The sequence below is a fragment of the Herpailurus yagouaroundi genome, unplaced genomic scaffold (assembly GCF_014898765.1).
Source record: "Herpailurus yagouaroundi ecotype Mexico unplaced genomic scaffold, PumYag 199, whole genome shotgun sequence".
Lineage (NCBI taxonomy): Eukaryota > Metazoa > Chordata > Mammalia > Carnivora > Felidae > Herpailurus > Herpailurus yagouaroundi.
In genome coordinates this window covers 8,897,716-8,916,929 of record NW_024412430.1, presented here as the reverse complement: position 1 = coordinate 8,916,929, position 19,214 = coordinate 8,897,716, and the positions used below count along the sequence as shown (strand labels likewise).

The 19,214-nt window shown below is 40.0% G+C and overlaps 2 protein-coding genes across 5 annotated transcripts in view; one reads left to right on the top strand and one right to left on the bottom strand.

The window, feature by feature from the left end:
* Positions 1 to 17,513, bottom strand: part of ABHD17B (abhydrolase domain containing 17B, depalmitoylase) — a 51,575-nt gene extending 34,062 nt beyond the window's left edge. The window contains exons 1-2 of one of the 2 annotated variants that reach the window (XM_040449353.1): positions 17,089 to 17,107; positions 15,985 to 16,059 (exon numbers count right to left, since the gene is read on the bottom strand). The gene's annotated coding sequence lies outside the window, so the exon portion shown is untranslated. Of the gene's footprint in view, positions 1 to 15,984; positions 16,060 to 17,088 lie in introns of both variants that reach the window. The other variant, XM_040449354.1, reaches the window with a different exon arrangement.
* A 395-nt stretch (positions 17,514 to 17,908) lies between these two features.
* Positions 17,909 to 19,214, top strand: part of CUNH9orf85 (chromosome unknown C9orf85 homolog) — a 107,312-nt gene continuing 106,006 nt past the window's right edge. The window contains exon 1 of one of the 3 annotated variants that reach the window (XM_040449356.1): positions 17,909 to 18,274. In XM_040449356.1, the coding sequence (XP_040305290.1) occupies positions 18,173 to 18,274 (102 nt within the window). In that variant the 5' untranslated portion in view covers positions 17,909 to 18,172. The remainder of the gene's footprint in view (positions 18,275 to 19,214) is intronic. The other 2 variants (XM_040449357.1, XM_040449355.1) reach the window with 2 other exon arrangements.

Genomic DNA, 19,214 nt, shown 5'->3' with positions numbered 1-19,214 from the left:
AGGCTCCAGGCTCTGAGCCATCAGCCCAGAGCCTGATGTGGGGCTCGAACTCACGGACTGTGAGATCGTGACCTGGCTGAAGTAGGCCGCTTAACCGACTGCACCACCCAGGCTCCCCTAGAAATAATTTTAAATGCCAATTAATGCTAATAGACTGATTTACCCTTCTTACCTAAAGATTAATCCAAGAAAAGTTACAGCTCTCTTTCTCCCTATAAAGAGGAGCTCCAATAAGTTATAAAATTAATAACAGTTGGCTTAGAGGGCTTTAACAGATCCATATTATTAACTTCTTGTAACCTTGTTATATAGGATATGAAATCATCTAGCAAAGAAACTACTTCCTAAGACATAAAACTTCTAACAATGTCAAGGGCTGGAAAAAATCATGAGCTTCTCCTTACAGTGAGGAAGAAATGTCAACTATCATTTATTTTAAAAATCAGAAGAACATATAAAAGTATACACAATGACTACTGTCAATTTAACTACGTATCAGGTTTCATCCTCCCACCTTAAAAAAATTTTTTTTTCCATAACTGGTCTGTGGTATAGTATAAAGAACCCTGGTCTATGAATGAGAAAGGCTGGATTCTATTCCCTACTCTCACACTAACTAGCTCTGAGACATTAAGGAAGTCACTTTTCCCTGGATCTCAGCCTCCTTATCTCTAACATCAAAGGCTTGAATTCAATGGCACTTAAATTACATTCTAGGATACAGGCCTCTTAATCTTGAATGTGAGTATAAAGTAGCTAAGAACGACTAATGGAGTAAGTGTCTGAATATAATGGGAACAAAGTAATAATTTATTCATTCCAAAAGGTTTTTTGGACTCTTTGACTTTCCTCTTATTAAATGTACCTAGGGTCTTATCTTTTTTTCTCTGACAGTTACCTTTTCCCTTAGTTTCTTTAGCTTTTATCTTCTACTTTAACATTTTGTCCAAAAACTCCTTTTTTTAAGAAAAAACATTTTTTAATGTTTTTATTCAGTTTTGGGGAGAGACGGGGGGGGGAGACATGGAGGGAGAGAGAGAGACAGAGTGTGAGCAGGGGAGGGGCAAAAGAGACACAGATTCTGAGGCAGACCCCAGGTTCTGAGTTGCCACCACAGGCTGGAACTGTCCACGGGACTGGAACTCACGAACCACAAGATCATGACCTGAGCCCAAGTCGGATGCTCCACCACTCACTCAACCAACTGAGCCACCCAGGCGGCCCCCCAAAGACTCCCTTTTGAAAGGAAAGAAATCTCTAATGCCTTGTTTTGATGACATTCTTCTCTATTATTGACAGACTGAAAATGGAAGTGGTCCAAATCAGCATTTATGTATTAAACATTAATTCTCAAAAGAATAGGCTCTTTCACTAGGCCAGTTCTGAGATAACCTCTTAAAAATGTTTATTTGGGGGTGCCTGGGTGGCACAGTCGGTTAAGCGTCCGACTTCAGCCAGGTCACGATCTCACGGTCCGTGAGTTCGAGCCCCACGTCGGGCTCTGGGCTGATGGCTCAGAGCTTGGAGCCTGTTTCCGATTCTGTGTCTCCCTCTCTCTCTGCCCCTCCCCCGTTCATGCTCTGTCTCTCTCTGTCCCAAAAATAAATAAACGTTTGAAAAAAAAAATTAAAAAAAATGTTTATTTGGTGAAGGAGTGAAACTTCAGTTATTTAAATTAAGCCAGTGTTACCCTACCACTTATTTAATAAAGCAGTAAAGCAGATATAAATCTGTTTCAGCAAATAAGAAGCAAACCAAACCAAATGACATGGTGGTTTTGATCCACAGAGTGGATGAGAGTAGAATTTCAACTGTCCCTCCAAATATTCATTTTGAAAAAGGTATTTTTATCAACCATGTGGAGAAAAGAACAACAGAACTGCATGATAAGCAGCATGTAAGTATATTCCTCCTATTAGTCTATCAGTCCTTCTCCATCTATATAATTTCTATGTTTAGTGGGGATACAGGGAGGGATTATGGCACTTATGAGGTCAAGAGTAGTATTCCTGAACAACATCATTGCCTCTCTTTACACAGACTGTAACAAGTCGGTCAGTCCTCACTAATATGGCCTTCAGTCGGTCTACCAACAGTCTGGCCATCTATACACGCTGCCATCTCCACCACTTCCTTGTCCTCTTCCTGCCAGCTGCGTTTCCTTAGCTATACTCATCAGTAAGTACAGATTTGAAGAAACACCACTACTCCTAGAAAATGTGTAATCACCACTTGTCACCCTCACTTGTGCTTAATACCTTTCCTATCTCAACAAATCAACATTTTGTCAATGTTTCTTCAAACATGAAAATTTTACTTTTTGTGTACGTTTTCTTCAGGAGTACATAACAAGAACTAGAATTACTTCAAAAAAAAAAGTTTACATGCCTAATTAAAGAAAACAACAGCACACCTGATCAATTGAGAGTCAATTTAAATTCTTTCAGACTTTTGGTAAATCATTTAATGGCTCTGAGGTTTTTTCTTCAGTTGAAAACATATGGCAACTAGTTTCATGTTCATTCAAGTCTCTTTTTATCCTAAATTCATGTGTTCTTTTGTAAATTGGTAGTCAATATATTAAATGTATTATAATGAATGATACGTATAATTTATTATTAATAAATCAACGCTCTTTTCATCTTATAAAAAATTAAGTACTTATAGAACATGGGGTAGATTTTAAGCTTCAGAAATCAAATGTAGATATCAATAATTAGGAGAAACTTTGTGAAGTTAGAACTGAGACTAGGATGTGATTTCCAAAAGCAGAGAAAAAACTCTCCGGGGTGAGAGAATAATACAGGTAAGAGTACGATCATAAGAAAGAACTAAAGCAAAGGGTGCATAGTAGAAAGGAGGGGGAAAAACTGGAAAAGGGAAGAATTAGATAAATGAAAACATTTTAAAAACTTAAAATTTAGAAACAAATCTCTGTTCAACAATGTATAGAAACGACTGTAGTTCTTTACACATGCATTAGACAGAATGATACAGTCATTTAGGCAACTGCATAAAAGTCTACATACCAATGACTTAAGCGGAGCACAGTGACTTGGTAACTATGGTACTGTTGAAGAATTACTTTTTTTTATAATGTTTATTTTTGAACTAGAGAGAGTGTGAGCAGGGAAGGGACAGAGAGGAGAGAGACAGAAGATCCAAAGTTCTGTACTGACAGCAAAGAGCCCAATGTGGGGCTCAAAAATCACGAACCGTGAGGTCATGACCTGAGCCAAAGTCAGATGCTTAACTGACTGAGCCACACAGGCACCCCAAGAATTTATTTAAATTTTAAGATTTCAAATTTAAGAATATCAAAAAGAAGCCTCAAAAAGGCACATATTTCAACCTACTACATGGAGGCATGTGAAACACACTATTAGGAAGGTAGAAAATCAACAAATGGTTATCATATTGCAAAATGTATAAACCACATCCTTCAGTTAAATATCAACACTTGAGTACACTTAAAATTTTTTTTAATATTTATTTGAGACACACACACACACACACACACACACACACACACACACACAGAATGTGAAGCAGGCTCCAGGTTCTGAGCTGTCAGCACAAAGCTCAAAGCAGAGCTCGAACCCACAAACTGTGAGATCATGCCCTGAGCTGAAGTCGGACACTCATCCGACTGAGCCACCCAGGTGCTCCAATACTTGACTACATTTAAAAGTAATGTTTCTTCACATTAGTAGTACATACATGTACTCTGCAAAATAAAGATAATCTTGATTTACTGGATGTTTCTGTTAATAAAAATTTCATCTTGTATTTTTTTTAAAGAGGCAAGTAGCAAAGAAACAAGTGAATATTCCAGACTTGTTTCCTTTTAGAAACAATTTCTACACGACATCTACAAAGTCTTAGTCAAAACTGACAGAACAACATTTCTGATGCTTAATGCCAAGTAATGCAACTAGAGAAGAGGAACAGAGGCTTGCAAAAAAACCGCTGGAGCAAATCTTTGATATCTGATTTGAGAAGTATCCGATAGGTAGTTTTTTGGTGATCTACATGTGTAGTGTACCTCTGGCGTAAATACTTGTTAGGAGGAAAGAGAAAGCAAGCATTAAATATGGGTAGTCCATTCATCCTTCATTAATTGGGTTACATACCAATCAGGTTGTAGTTATAATTTTATTTAAAATGAATTCTTATATCCCTAAGTGTGTCAATTTTAATGAGAGAGCTGGAGCTTTCCAGCAAGAATATTTTATTTTATTAAATCTCTATTTATTTATTTACTTATTTATTTATTTAGAGAAACAGAGCGAGCGAGCATGAACAGGGAAGGGGCAGAGGGGAAGGGGGAACAGAGGATTTGAAGTCGGTTCCTCGCCGACAGCAGACAGCCTGATGAGGGGCTTGAACTCACGAACCGCAAGATCAGGACCCAAGTCAGATGCTTAACTGAGTGAGTCACCCAGGTGCCCCAAGAATATTTTATTATATTGAATCCCAAAGGAAAAGGAAGCTTTTCCTTTGTAATCTGCCTGGATTTTTTTGGCATCATATCCTATGTTCACATATCTTTCTTTATACAACTAAATACAGTTCTCTTCCTCTCACTGCCCCCACAGAAAGAGAAATCTGATTGTACATTCTATTAATAATACCAAGAATACAAAAATAGTCTCTAAATATGACTTTCCAAAAAAAGGAAACCTATGGAGCATTACTAAATACAAGTCAAAACAGCATCAAATAGCAAGAAGTTTACACTGGCCTCCATAGCTTAAAGTAAAAATACAAAAAAGAGAGTTCAATGGAGAAGTCATTCAATTTCTGTTATCCTTAACTGTGGATAAGACACACAATTCTGTTGATTAAGTTACTTTTCTATGCTTTACTACAGTTCCCAGCTTTCGCAAATGAAAGGACTGACCAGGGTTATGTAGAATAAGACAACAGAAGGAATTCAAAATGTGTGAGTAAACAAACAAATGGAAAGTATTTAAGAGTAAGTGTGAATTTCTCCCATATGTTCTCCAAATCTACAATTTCTTTTCTATACAGCCTACAAGGTGATAACCTGCTTAGGAACTCTTCTATGGCTTCCTTCAGTACTTCCAAGAAAATCTTACTTCTCCACAGGTTTTTTTTTTTTTAATTTTTGAATGTCTATTTATTTATTTTTAATCTTTATTTATTTTTGAGAGAGAGACACAGTGTGAGCAGGGGAGGAGCAGAGAGAGAGAGAGAGAGAGAGAGAGAGAGAGAGAGACAGACAGACAGACACAGAATCCGAAGCAGGCTCCAGGCCCCGACCGAGCTTGAACTCACGAACCATGAGATCATGACCTGAGCCGAAAAGTCGGACGCTCAACCGACTGAGCCACCCAGACGCCCCTCCACAGGTTCTTAAAGACCTTACGGGATCAGGCCTTTGTTAGCTTTTCCAAATTTATTTTGATATCGCTCCTTTCATCACTTATGGTTGTGGATGCTCTCCTCACCTTCCATTTCTTTAAAAGCATGAAAGTTGTTTCCGCTTCAGGATTTGCACACTCTCTACCTGATTTCTCATTATTCCAGTCTCAAATGCCCCCTTTTTCAGAGAGATCTTGTCAACCCCAAATGTAAGTTAGGTTATTCCTTTTCATAGCACCCAGTTCTTTTCCATTTCAGTTGAAAATTGTGATCCCTGTCGTGTATTCACCTGTGGGCTTACTCAATAAATGCCTACGGTCTTTACTATGAGGTCAGTGACCATGTGTTTTCTCTAGCACTACATAGGAGGTACCTGATCAATAACAATCTAAATGAAAAAGAGTAAAGAAAATAAGAACTTACAGTTATACCTAAAGACCTGATAGAATATAAACTGAGTTCATGCTAAATATAATCAAAATAGATTTTATTTTGTTTTGAACCAGGATTCACAACACTAATGTAACTTATGGCTTGAATCTTTCTGGAAATCATGATGATTAGCAAACTGTATTTCTATTTACACTGCACTCTATGCATTAAAACACCTTTTGATATATTTAAAATCCTTAAGAGAGGCAGTTAAATAAACAGACCATTAAGTTGAGGACAATTACTGCACATACAAATTACTAATCTGCCAGCTAAAGATGTTGTATCTGGCCAATTCCCATTAAATGCAACACAGCAAATCAATTTCCTGATTATAAAACTGTAATATTTTTATATATCAAGTTATGAGTGTCTTTTGAAAATGTTGGGAAATACTTTATCTAAAGGATTATTTGATGGCTGGCCAAAAAGAAAAAAAGTTGAAATGCTTCCCAATTGATTAATTTGGGAGGCCACTGTAAAGAGGCTAGTACTCATGAATTATTTTGAAGAGATAATTTGTTTCCTTTTGGCAAAAATGGAACAACATTCTGTTATGTTTGAGGGTTTCTTTTGATATAAAATGTGTGCTAACAAGAAGGATTTACATCTTGAAGCATTCATTTTTTTAAAACCGTTTATTTATTGAGAGAGAGAGAGAGAGACAGAGAGAGAAGACAGAGAATCCCAAGCAGGTTTTGCAGTCAGCACAGAGCCCAATGTGGGGCACGATTCCATGAAGTGAACTGTGAGATCATGATGTGAACTGTACTCAAGAGTTGGACACTGAAGTATTCATTTTTAAATTGTTCAGACATTTAAAATAAATGATTTGTGCCTGTAGCCCCCAGGTGCAGCATATTGTCTTTAAGTGCTAAGGTACCAATCAATGCCCTAACACACCCATAAAAACAGCAAGTTTATCTTTAAAGGCGACTTGCCTTGCATCTACTTAGGGTAGTCAACTGACAGCTGCTGAAGGCCTCAGGTGGCAGAGACTACCCTCACTCAAATTTGAAAGTAGACTATCCAGTGACCAGGATACCCAGACAGTAAGAAGCCGAGTCCTTCCCTTTTCCTTTTTTAGCATCAACATCAAGGAATATCAGCAAATGTCTTGCTAACCACGTCCATACCCTTCAGGACCTAGGGGAGGAGAATGCTGGCAAGAATGGTGGCTATAAGTCTCTGAACCTTGGTTTTTTTCTGTATTACTCTAATTGCTTTCCAGTATTATTAAAGGCAGAAGCAGAACTTCAGATTTAAAGAACATGGAGCCTACTTAGCTCTGTTCTTCACTTTGGTAGGAACCCCCAAAAATGTGTTCATTAAAGATGTGCTGTTACAGCTGACTAGGCAATAGCTACATTTCTATAAGCAAATAAGTTTATGCATACAGGAGAATATTCCCAAACCGGGACAAGGTAAGAGAGTAAGCGGTGGTATGTTAGAGCAATTTGATGCCCTATTTCTGAAAACAGTTGGGGAGAACTGGCTGGCCTGGTCCGTGGAACATTCAACTCTTGATCTCAGGGTTGAAAGTTCAAGCCCCATCCCATGTTGGGTGTACAGATTACATAAAAATAAAATCTTAAAAAGAATAATAAAAACATTTGGATTTACAATGACTTTTGGCAATTTTAAAAATAAGTCATAATAAACAAAACCCAGAAGTATCTAGTAAGTTAACAAAAGGAAATAGTTCATGAATTAATGCTGTGTATTTCTGAGTTGCTTCAGTTTAAAATTTTGTTAATTTCTTAGAAATTTGGTACTGAGAAATCACTTTACTGCGAAACAAAATATGAAAGAGTTTCTAACAAGGGAAAAATACAATATTTAGTTTTTCTTTTTTAACATAAGTGTTCGGCTATAACAATTGAAGTTTGTTATACAACAATAACAATGTACTATATTTTTGTGTATAAAATTGTCATCTCAGAAGTCTTTCAGGAAGGGTTGTTTGAGGACTGGTACTGGTCTATGATGAAGTTATCATTCTTTGGCGAAATGAGAAAAACTAAGGACAAGAGTAGTGGGCTTAATAATTTTAAAGGTTTCCCTTCCATTTGGACATTATGTCCTTTCTATTTTTGTTAAAATACACATTGTTGTGAAAAAGAAAACTTATGTAAAAAACTGTAACAGGCACTAATGTCAAAAAATTTTTTTGAAGTAATTTCAAAACTTAAAATTGGTAGCCTCTTCTTGTTCTTTCCTTTTTGGGGAAATTTGACCCTAAAAAAATAAAGTTTTAGTACTAAGCTTTAGAATTAGACATAAATGCAATCAACCCACACCTTAGTTACCTTAAGTTTAATTCACCCAAACCCATGGGTTTAACTAGTATTTTGGTCTTTTGTCTTCCAGTCTTTTTTTTTTTTTTTTTTAAGTTTATTTATTTTTGACAGGCAGAGAGAGAGTGAGTGTGAGCCTGGGAGGGGCAGAGAGAGAGGGAGACACAGAATCAGAAGTGGACTCCAGGCTCTGAGCTGTCAGCACAGAGCCCGACGCAGGGCTTGAACTCACAAACCATAAGATCATGACCTGAGCCGAAGTCGGACACTCAACTGAGCCACCCAGGCGCCCCCGTCTTCCTGTCTTTTTATCTCAATCATACCCGTGGCTTTAACTACTTCTTACACAGTAACAAGGCCTAAATCTAAAAACTTAAATCTTTAGCACAGACATCTCCCCTAAGCTACAGACCCTGAATATTTCCTTTTGTATAGCCCTCTCCTCCCTTTCCCTTTCTTCATTCCTCTCGTTCAATCAAGGCCCATCATCTCCTATGTATCTCTCTCCACTCCGTCAGCCACATCTTCGCTCACTTAAAAAAATTTGTTTAATGTTTATTTTTTTAATGTTTATTTACTGGGAGAGGAGAGAGAGAGAGAGAGAGAGAGAGAGAGAGAGAGAGAGAGAGAGAGGCAGGGAGGGGGAGGTAGGGACGGACAGAGAGGGAGACACAGAATCCAAAGCAAGCTCCAGGTTCTGAGCTGTCAGCACAGAGCCTGATGTGCGGCTCGAACTCACAAAGGGTGAGATCATGACCTGAGCTGATGTCAGACGCCAACAGACTGAGCCACCTAGGTGCCCCTTTGCTCAATCACTTTTTATTTAACATTAGAAAAATCACTCACTAAAATCTATCTCCTATCCCTCTAGTCCACACTCTATACTGATGCCAGGTGATGTTACTTTTTTGTTTAACATCTTTCAATGCGCCCTACAAGCCCTTTTGAATAAATTCTTTAGTATGTCATACAGCATTTCCTCATCCTCTGTTTCCCAGTCTCTAGCCTTATTTCTGAGCATTTCCCTATTCATCCGTTCTACTGAACATCATACTATTCCTTAATGACAGACCTGTTCTTTCTTCCCTCTGTGCCTTTGTGCATACTGTTTCTTTTCTGTTGGCTGATTCCACCCCCCCACCCCGCCAACTCAATCACTTCCCCTACAAATAAATGAAACAACTTTTACTGTTTTAAAGCCCCTGTTTAAGTTTTACTCCTTTCCCTAGGGGGAAAAATCTCCCTTGAACAATGTTCATGCTGAGCTGACAGATAGATTCTCTTCGGTGAAACTTTGAGTGTGCATATGCATGTATCAAGTCATGAAGCAAAATGTCTTTATGTATTCTAACAAAAAAATTGAAAACCATTACCCTAGAGAATTATACCTGAATGTCCTTAATGTATAATTTTAAAAAGTTATTCTCACTCTTAATAACTTTACTGCCCTAAATCTCTATTAATAAAAAGCAACATTAAAGTCTGTTAAAAAGCTCTGAACAAAATGTAACTTGTAGTACATTTCATTTCCGCTATAAGCTTGTCCAAACCAGTTACCAAATAACTGATATGCAGAGAACATATACCTTTGGGGTTGGGGATGGCTAAGCTACAGAGTAAAAAATTAAACAAAGTATCTAGGTCACAGTCAGTGGATAGTATTTTTGGGAAAGGTTTATTAGAGGAATTATTTCCATTGATTTTAACTTAAAAACACATTTAAGAACAATCTAAATTCAGAAGCATAACAAGTTTAGTGCAAGTGATAAAATGATAATGTCTTCTATTTTTGTTCCTAGAGGCATTCTTGTTTCACTCTGGGTTTGTTGAGATGAGAACATATACTTGCTTACTACACCAAGTTAATGAGGTTATTTTCAACCCCCTTTCTTCTTCACCCTGACCTATACTAAGCATATACTTATTACCCTAATCCTATTCTTTTAATGTGACTACCTCTTAAAAATAAATGTTTAATAATCTAAGACAACCATAATGTTTGAATATCTTTAGCAGTATGTATTTTTAAGAGTAAAGACCTCTATTGCCAGTTCTTTTTGTTGTCGTTATTTATTTTGAGAGAGTGAAAGCACAAGCAGGGCAGAGGGACAGAGAGAGGACAGAGAATCCCCAAGTAGGCTCTGCGCTGCCAGCACGGAGCCCTAAGCAGGGCTTGATCCCACGAACAGTGAGATCATGATCCGAGCTGAAATCAAGAGTTGGATGCCTAACCTACCGAGCCACCCAGGTGCCAATTCTAATAACGCATCCTTAGATACTACGAGAAGCTTCATGGAAGAAAACTGAAAATAAAGTCATAGCTAGAATATTGTTTGTGTCCTAATGATTTTCCAAAGGCCACGGTTTAACAATATAACATAAGCTACATATTTTTGCTTTTATACAGTCAGTTTTAGCAATGTTGTAGAAAGGAAAAAAAAGGAGCACAGGGAAAATGTAACCAAATGTAATCAGATTTCATCCAAATTCTCCTTGAATTTCTGTGTCACTTTATACCATTTAGCAGCTTCAATTCTTTCCAAGTGCAAGAGGATACATACCCACTGCCTCCATCACAAAGATGGTACGTGGTGATCAATGAGCTAATGCCTGTAATACAATTTGAAGCTCTAGCACAAAGACAATATAAATACAAAACACTTTCTCAACCAAGCTGAGAGGATTTTCACATATAAAAAGGGTTACAGGTAGTTTACAAATGAATGTATGTTAATAAAATATATTATGACACTGACTTGTTCTTCCCATTTGTATTTCAGAATAGGTGGGATAAAATTTATCAGCTGGTGAGACAGATAATTACATGGTGATAAATGCTATGAAACTAGAGTACAGAGTGCCATATGAGAACCAGGTGGGGGCAAGAGGTAGGTGTTTTCACTTGTTATCTTCTCTCATCTTAATAATACTTTTCTCAGGTTATCATCCTTTGATACAGGAGGGAATCAAGGCTTCAGTTAATTTGTCCAAGTTCACACAACTTATTAAGTGGCAGAACCAGGGATACATGTTTAACCTAAAGACTATATTCTGTCCATTCTTCCAAGATTTTGCTAGTATCTGCATGGCGATTGCCCTGGCTGCACATTTCTGCTCGTGCTCCCCTTCTCAGTGAAGCTTACCCTAACCACCTTATTTAATGTGTCAAACTGCCTCCTTTTGATTTCTCCTTACCTTTCACTACTTTTTCTTTAGAAGTACTTATCACTTTCTAAATATTAAGATATTTAAAAAATTTTGTATATTCCGTATGGTCCTCTGCTAGGTGGCAAGCCCTAGGAAGCTAGGGATCTTTGCTTGTTTACAGATGTACCCCCAAAATCTGTAATAGAAACTAATACACAACAGACACTGACCTAATTTCCCTTTACCACTTTTCACCTTTCACTGTATCCAAGAACTTGTGTAACCATTCTCACTTCCAATTCTAGGGAAAACAAAATAGTTAAGAGCTATATCTGAGCCAAATTAACATTAAAATAATATTTAAATTTACTCTAAAATTGTTTAAAAATTAGGGTCATAAATAACCATTAAAAAAATTCTAGCCCAAATACAAAGTGATGAAAACACATGTAAAACAAACCGAAGTGTGTAGGGTGTAAATGATGATGAAAGATCAGTATTTAATGAGTGCCTGCTCACTTTCTATGATGCTTCAGAAGCTTAATGTAAGACAGAATGGAACATGGGAATTAGAATACTCTACAGCAGTGGTTCCCAAAACTTAAGAATTTCAAAAACCAGTTAAATTTTTATTTTTTATTTCAAAAAATTTTTTAATGTTTAATTTATTCTTGAGAAAGAGAGAGACAGACAGAGCATGAGCAGGGGAGGGGCAGAGAGAGAGGGAGACACAGAATCCGAAGCTGACTCCAGGCTGTGAACTGTCAGCACAGAGCCCAACGCAAGGCTTGAACCCACGGAACTGTGAGATCGTGACCTGAGCCAAAGTTGGATGTCAACTGACTGAGCCACCCAGGCACCCCTAAATTTTTTAAAAGTTGGAATGGTAGAGTTCCCAAATTTTAATTTTGCCACAAAAGTTACTAAAAACTAAATACAATCTACTATCACTCATTTCATCAGAACACATTAGCATAAGCAATGACATAATTTCACTATGGAGAGTAGTGATTTTATTGAGTAAATTTAGGTTCACAAACACCTCATATAAAAATAGTCCCATGTGAATTTAAGATCTAAATATGGAGATGTAAAACTTTAAAAAGGTGTATTAGAATATTTATAACCTCAGGATAGAAAATAACTCCTTTTAAGAGAAAAGGCACAATCATAAAAGAAAATATTTGGGGGCTCCTCCTGGCCGGCTCAGTTGGTAGACCATGGGGTCGCTGAGTTGAGTTCCAGCCCAACGTCAGGTGTAGAGATTACTTAAATAAATAAATCTTTTTAAAAAAATAATATATTTGACTAGAATTAAGAATGTTTAGTCACAGGGGCACCTGGGTGACTGTCGGTTAAGCGTCCGACCCCCAGTTTCAGTTCAGGTCATGATCTCACGGCTTTCGTGGGTTCCAGTCCCGCATCAGGCTCTGTGCTGACAGTAGGAGCCTATTGGGGATTTTCTCTCTCCCTCTAAGTAAATAAATAAAACTTAAAAAACCCAAGTAAACAATTCACAGAAAAGGAACATGAATGGAAAAAAAAATGGCCAAAAAATAAATGAAAGTGTTCTCAACTACAGGGCTAACTGGTGACATGCAAATGAAAACTGCAGTGGGGTACCTCTTCATATACTCCTCAGAATGGCAAACCATAAGGAGTCTAATAAAGTTATTTGGAAGGTGAGAAGATAGACCCTCTCATCCATTACTATAGAAACACTTGAGAGAAAACTGGTAGTTATCCAATAAAGTTGAAGCTACTCCTACCCTTTGTTCTAGCACTCTACCATTAGATTTACATCTCAGGGCAATCTTCCTCAATGAGGGCTTTTTAGTTTAACAAATGGGGGCACTACTGAACAGCTGCCAGGGACACCAGGCACTCTTGGTGCATACAGATAATAATGCTGCCCCATGTCTTGTGACTTTTGAATATTCTGCTTGACACTCATTTAAGGGGATGAGGAGGGGTGGGGGAAATAAGGTCAGATATTTATAAACAGGACTTAACACAAAGTATATTTGTATTGCTTTAATATAGATGAAGATTTTAAAGAATGTGACCAGTATATAAAGAGAGAAGACCGCACTTTTATTTTTGTCCAAACTTTACCGAAAATAGTTACTTCAGAAACTCATTTATCAATGATAGTGCCACCATCGGTACTTAAACCCATTCAACACACCTATCTTAATTTGCATCAGCAGCTTACTCTATTCATGGTGATACTAATATGGATGCCAAGTATCTGGGTACTACTGTTTCTTCTAGCAGTGCTTCTTGGATTTCAATGTGCACACAAATCACCTGGGAATCTTGTCAAAATTCAGCATCAGTCAGTAGGGTAGGGCCTGAAATTCTGATTTCTAATAAGCTCCCAGAAATCTGATTTGCTAGTCTACTATCACCCTCAGTAGCAAGATTAGAGTGTGGTTTGGTCTGAGCATTTACACAGTGAAATATACTACTTTGTTATAAATTCTCATATTTTAGTAAGAGCATTACTTTAAAATATAATGTAAATTTACTACAAGTTTTAATGTTACTAATAAGTTTGTAAGGTCATTTAAATTTTAAATGAGTGTATTATTTTGAATTTCATTTTACGGCAGTATTGGGAAAGCTATAAAATATTTTTTCTTAATTTATTTATTATTTTTGAAAAAGAGGGTGAGCAGGTATGCAAGTGTGGGGGAGGGGCACAGCAGAAGGGGACCGAGGATCTGAAGCAGGCTCTGCACTGACAGCAGAGAGTCTGATGCAGGGCTTGACCTCAGGAACCTTGAGATCATGACCTGAGCTGACGTCAGGTGCTTAAATGACTGAGCCACCTAGGCACCTCAAGCTATAATATACTTTTATAAAAATGGGATACAGGCTCAAGAACCACTGCCCTAGAGGAAGTCTTGCACGTGAACCCAAGTAAACATATACAAGAATATTCCCTACGTCAGTGTTTAATAAGCAGTTGGAAAAAACTAAAATGACCAAAGGAATGTGACAGCCACAAAATGGAACACATACCATTACCGCAGTAAAAATAAACTAGAGTAACCTGAATAAACATAGATAAATCTTGGAAAACTGAGTTTAGAAAACAAACTACAAATACAAACATATTTAAATAGTCTTAATCAAAGAAATATTATATATGTTCATGGACATAAAGGCATGTAGTGAAGTATAAACATAGGAAGGATATATTTTAATTTCCGGTCAGTGGCTGGGAGTGGGGGAAAGAGGAAGGAGGATTTAAGAGGGGTGTACAGAGTACAAAGAAAGCTTCGTTTCATTTTGTATTTGTTTCTTCAACTGAGTAATGAGTGCATGAATATTCATGATATCATATGTTGCCAATACTTAAAACTGCTGTGCTATTTCTCATTTCATCCGAATTGGCAAAAACTGTTGGGTCCAGACAGCTGTTTGGAAAACACTACTCCAAAGCAAAGAATTCAGGGCTAGAAGTCAGAAAACCCAGGTTCAAGTCTCAGTTCTGCTTCTTAAAAATTATGTAGCTTTAGGCAATTCAAAGAATTAACTTCTCTGGGCTTTATCTGTAAAAATGTCATAAAACATCACTTGTCCTCCCCAACTCACAAGGCTGAGCTTGAGAAGTATAAACACAGAGCAATGTATACGAGAATTTTTTAACAAGGTAGGAAAAGGAGTAATTTTTGAGAAGAACAAAACCTTGGATATATTAGAAATAAAATCTACCAGTAAATAAACCAACAAAGCAACAAATTTGTCACTATGTTCTTGTCGTTACTGATTCTAAAGATATTAACACCAATCTTAACAAGGAAGCAATTGAGTTATCAATTCTTAGATGATGGCACAAGGGTAGACAGTCTCCCTATTACAATTCTCTTTCTTTAGGCTAATTCTTCAAGGATACCGAAATAAGAGAACTGCATTAAAAAGTACTCTTATTAAACTAAAACAATTAATGCCACATAACCAAAGTAACTTGGTTCTCGTTGCCCTTTCTACAAAGGGAGCGGGTGGCACATTGATTAGCCTTATATCACAGATGGAGAAACTGATTCAGATGTGGGATAGCTTGCTTGTCCTAAACCAATTCAGTGACAGAACTTAGAACAGACACTAATTGCCCAGTACTTCTGTGTTCATTAAGTTACCAAAAACATTATTTTGCCATGATGACTTATGATAATTTTGTTTGTCACAGGATACAGAAAATTCTTTGTCAGATATCACTGCATCCATATTTCAAAACAGGCAAAGATACTCAAGGAAACAAGCCACTTACCCAGTACAGTCCTGCACAGCAAGGGACAAAATTAAAACTGCCTAGCCTGCTAAAAATCTAATCCTATCCTTCCCAATTAACCTTATTAATACTAGAGTAGGAGAAAAGAGAGGTCAAAATATGGGTGAGGGTGCTATTCATTACCTCATGGACCTCCAATAATACAGCAACTATTTTACAACAGGGATTTTATTTCCTTTGTAAATAGGAACATGGCTATCTCCACTGTTCTTTAAGCCCCCACCTCTATTCTCACAATAAAAATTAACCAACAAGCAAAGACTTAGGCATAATTATGATTATTAAAATACTGATTACGATTAGATACTATACACAAATGAGTTTACGCTATCAACGTATAAAAGAGACAAACTATGGAGAAAAGTTCATTTTTTGTTAAGTTTTCCTGTTAACGTAAGGAGATACTATTACAACATGTACCTGATTTTTTTACTCAGACACATTAGGCAGTTCCAAATGCTGACACAAGCTCTCCAAAATTCTTTTTATTGGAGCCTTAGGAAAAAAAAAATCAATGAATCATCTTGCGCATCAAGTATTATATACACATATACTACGAAACATATTAAAACACAAAAATACCTTTTCATAAGCAGCCAAATTTAAAGGTCACCCTCTCTGTATTCCGTTATTCCTCTTTTTTGCTTATCAAACCCACCTCACGCAGAATGAAATCAAAGCACCGTGGAAAAAAAAAAATCCAACCGTGTTCTGGCATTGGCAGAAATCTCCCCAAGGATCAGAGCTCTTAACTTCTTTTTTTTTTTTTTAAACAAGAAGCGAGGGTTAAACTCACACTTCTTTAAAAAAAAAAAAAAAAGCCTTCACAACCGTACACTGTAACTCGACAGAACTTTCGTTTTAGGGTTAAAAAAAAAAATCCAAACAAAATCTTTCATTTTCCAACTCAAAGCAATTACTGATGAGCCTGCCCTAGGGCTCGAAAACAGAATTCTTAACAGTTCAAGCTGAGCCACCTAGAGAAAAAGAACCCTGCGACGGCCCGCCGGGAACACACAAATCTTCGAGAACGGGGCCGATTCGATCTCAGATCGAGGCTGGCACACACGAGGACATTCAGGAGAAAGCTTACAGGCATCGCCAACCTCACAGGGAGACGGGGAGGAGAACGTGAACCTGACCCTATCTTGCGGTCCACAGGGAGACCAGCAAAACAAGTGAAACGAGACCCTTTTCTGCAAGGAGGACCCAAGACCTTTCCCGGTCTGTCTGTCCGTGTCTCTCCCGCCCCCAGACCCCCGCAGCCTCTCCGATCGCAGGGACTCTCCTACCGCTCTCGCTCCCGGAACCACCGGAGAAGCCTCTCAAAACCAGAGCCGATCCGAAGTGGCTTGCCCGCCTTTCGCCGGCGCCGAGAGAGATCCCGGTCGCCAACAACAAAGACGCCTCCCGCTCCCCTCCCCCCTCCCGGCCCGGGCTCGGCCCTCCCGCGCTGCGGCTCCGGGCCTAGCGCCCCCTCCCCGAGCCCGGCCGCAGCGCCCGGCCCGCCGCGGCCCCACGCACCTGCACCTGAGGGGCCGCGGCCAAGGTGTCGGGAAGAAAGGGCCGGCAGAGAGCCTGTGCGGACGCGCTGTCCTCCACAAGGTGCGACCCACGCTGCTGCCGCCGCCACCGCCGGACTCTCCCGGCCTGCGGGCGGGCGCGGCCGAGGAGGGGGGGACGAGGGCTGCAGCCCCCGGCGCCGGGACGAGGAGGGACGGCGGCGCCCGAGGGGGCCGGCTCGCGCTCTGGAGTCTCGCCTCGCGCCGGCCCAGCTCCCGCACACGGGCTCGCGTTCTGCTGACTAACGGCCCCGGCGCGAGGCTCTGGAGCGGCCGCCGCCGTCGGCTGCTCTCGGGCCTCACGTCCCGCGCGGCCGTGGTCGCAGCCGCCGCCGCCACCTCCCTTTCTGGCACTGCAGACACCACCCAGACCCAGCGAGGTCTTTCTTCTCTTTAATCCTCCTTTCTTCGCTCCTCCTCAGCCTGCCACCGCGGGGCTAGGTCTGGTGGCGGGAGGAAGGCTGGAAGGGAACCGAGGGGGGCGAGCAGAAGCCTCGCTAAGGCAGGAGTTGGTCACTGACTGGAGGGAGATGCCAAGCTGACCCGGGCTCCAGCCTCCAAGCGGGCTGGGGGTGGGACGCAGCCTAGCTTAGCCGGCCTTCCGCCAATCACAAGCCGCACAGCGGAGTCGGGCTCCGGGAGAGGCTGAGCTTAGTCGGCAGGAGGCGGGGATTGCGGAAAAGAAGAGCCAATAGAAGCAAATGCTCTCCGCCTCTCCGCCCTGATGGACTGCCATGTTCGGACCAATGGGGGAATAGTCGCTTCGAAGGAAGCGGGATTCAGATGCCAGGTTTGAGAGAGAGGTTGCGCGGAGGGGGATGGGTCGAGACTGGTTAGCATGGAAGAACCTTGAGGGTTCTGAGGCACCAGAGGATGTCCTTTGACCGCCTTGATGAGTCACGTGGACTGACGGGGGCGGGGCGGAAAGGCTGGATAAGTTCCTTCCGGGTCAGTGACAGAAGCGTGGACTCCGCTGAGTAGTTGCTGGCGTCTTGGTCCGCTCCGCGTCTTCCTCGTATCAACGCGAGGTGATTGTGGTTTCCACGATGAGCTCCCAGAAAGGGAACGTGGCTCGTTCCAGGCCTCAGAGGCACCAGAATACGTTTAGCTTCAAAAATGACAAGTTTGATAAGAGTATTCAGACCAAGGTAGGAACCTGCCTGTTGCACCAAATCTGACTCTAGAAAGGAATGGTTCAGTGGAGGGGAAAAAGGAAATGCGAGGAGTTGGCGCGAGCGATTGTGGACCGCCGCCCAGAGTTAGTTTTGGCTGCAATACAACCTTTTCTAAAATGATTTTCCCACGCCCTTTCTTTGACCAGGACGTGTTATCTCCTCCTAAATATATTTGGCGGTCAACAATTAACCAGTTGCACAGTGAACCTAAAATGCAAGTGGAGAATTGAGTTGTTGAAGGGTTCCCATATCGATCACGTATTTGCAGTGGGAAATGAGGATAATGTCATGAGTGTCTTTCAAAGTTTGCACCAAGTTTATACAGCCGCTATTTTTTTTTTTTAATGTTTATTTTTGAGAGAGAGAGAGAGAGCAAGTGAGTGGGCGAGCAGCAGAGAGGGGAGACATAATTCGAAGCAGGCTCCAGGCTCCAACCTGTCAGCACAGAACCAGATGTAGGGCTTGAACTCAAGAACTGTGAGGTCATGACCAGAGCCAAAGTCGGACTCCCAACCGACTGAGCCACCCAAACGCCCACCACTATTTCTTTGTGTAAGCTCCAAGTCCATAGGTTTGTAGGAAGAATGTGAAGGCTTAAGTGCTCTTAGCCCCAAGTGTCCTCACCAACATAATTGGAGCATCTGTTTCTTTTGCAAGATTGTTTTGAGGATCAAAGTATTTGGCTAATGTAAAAACGCTTGTTTTGTTGGTTATAAGTCTTTTACTTCTTAAAAAAATTTTTTTAATGCTAATTTATTTTTGAGACAGAGAGATAATGCGTGGGGGAGGGGCAGAGGAAGAGACAGAGAGAGAGAGAGAGAGAGAGAGAGAGAGACACGTAGACACAATCCCAAGCAGGCTCCAGGCTCCTAGCTGTTAGCACAGAGCCTGACAGGAGGTTGGGGGAGGGGAC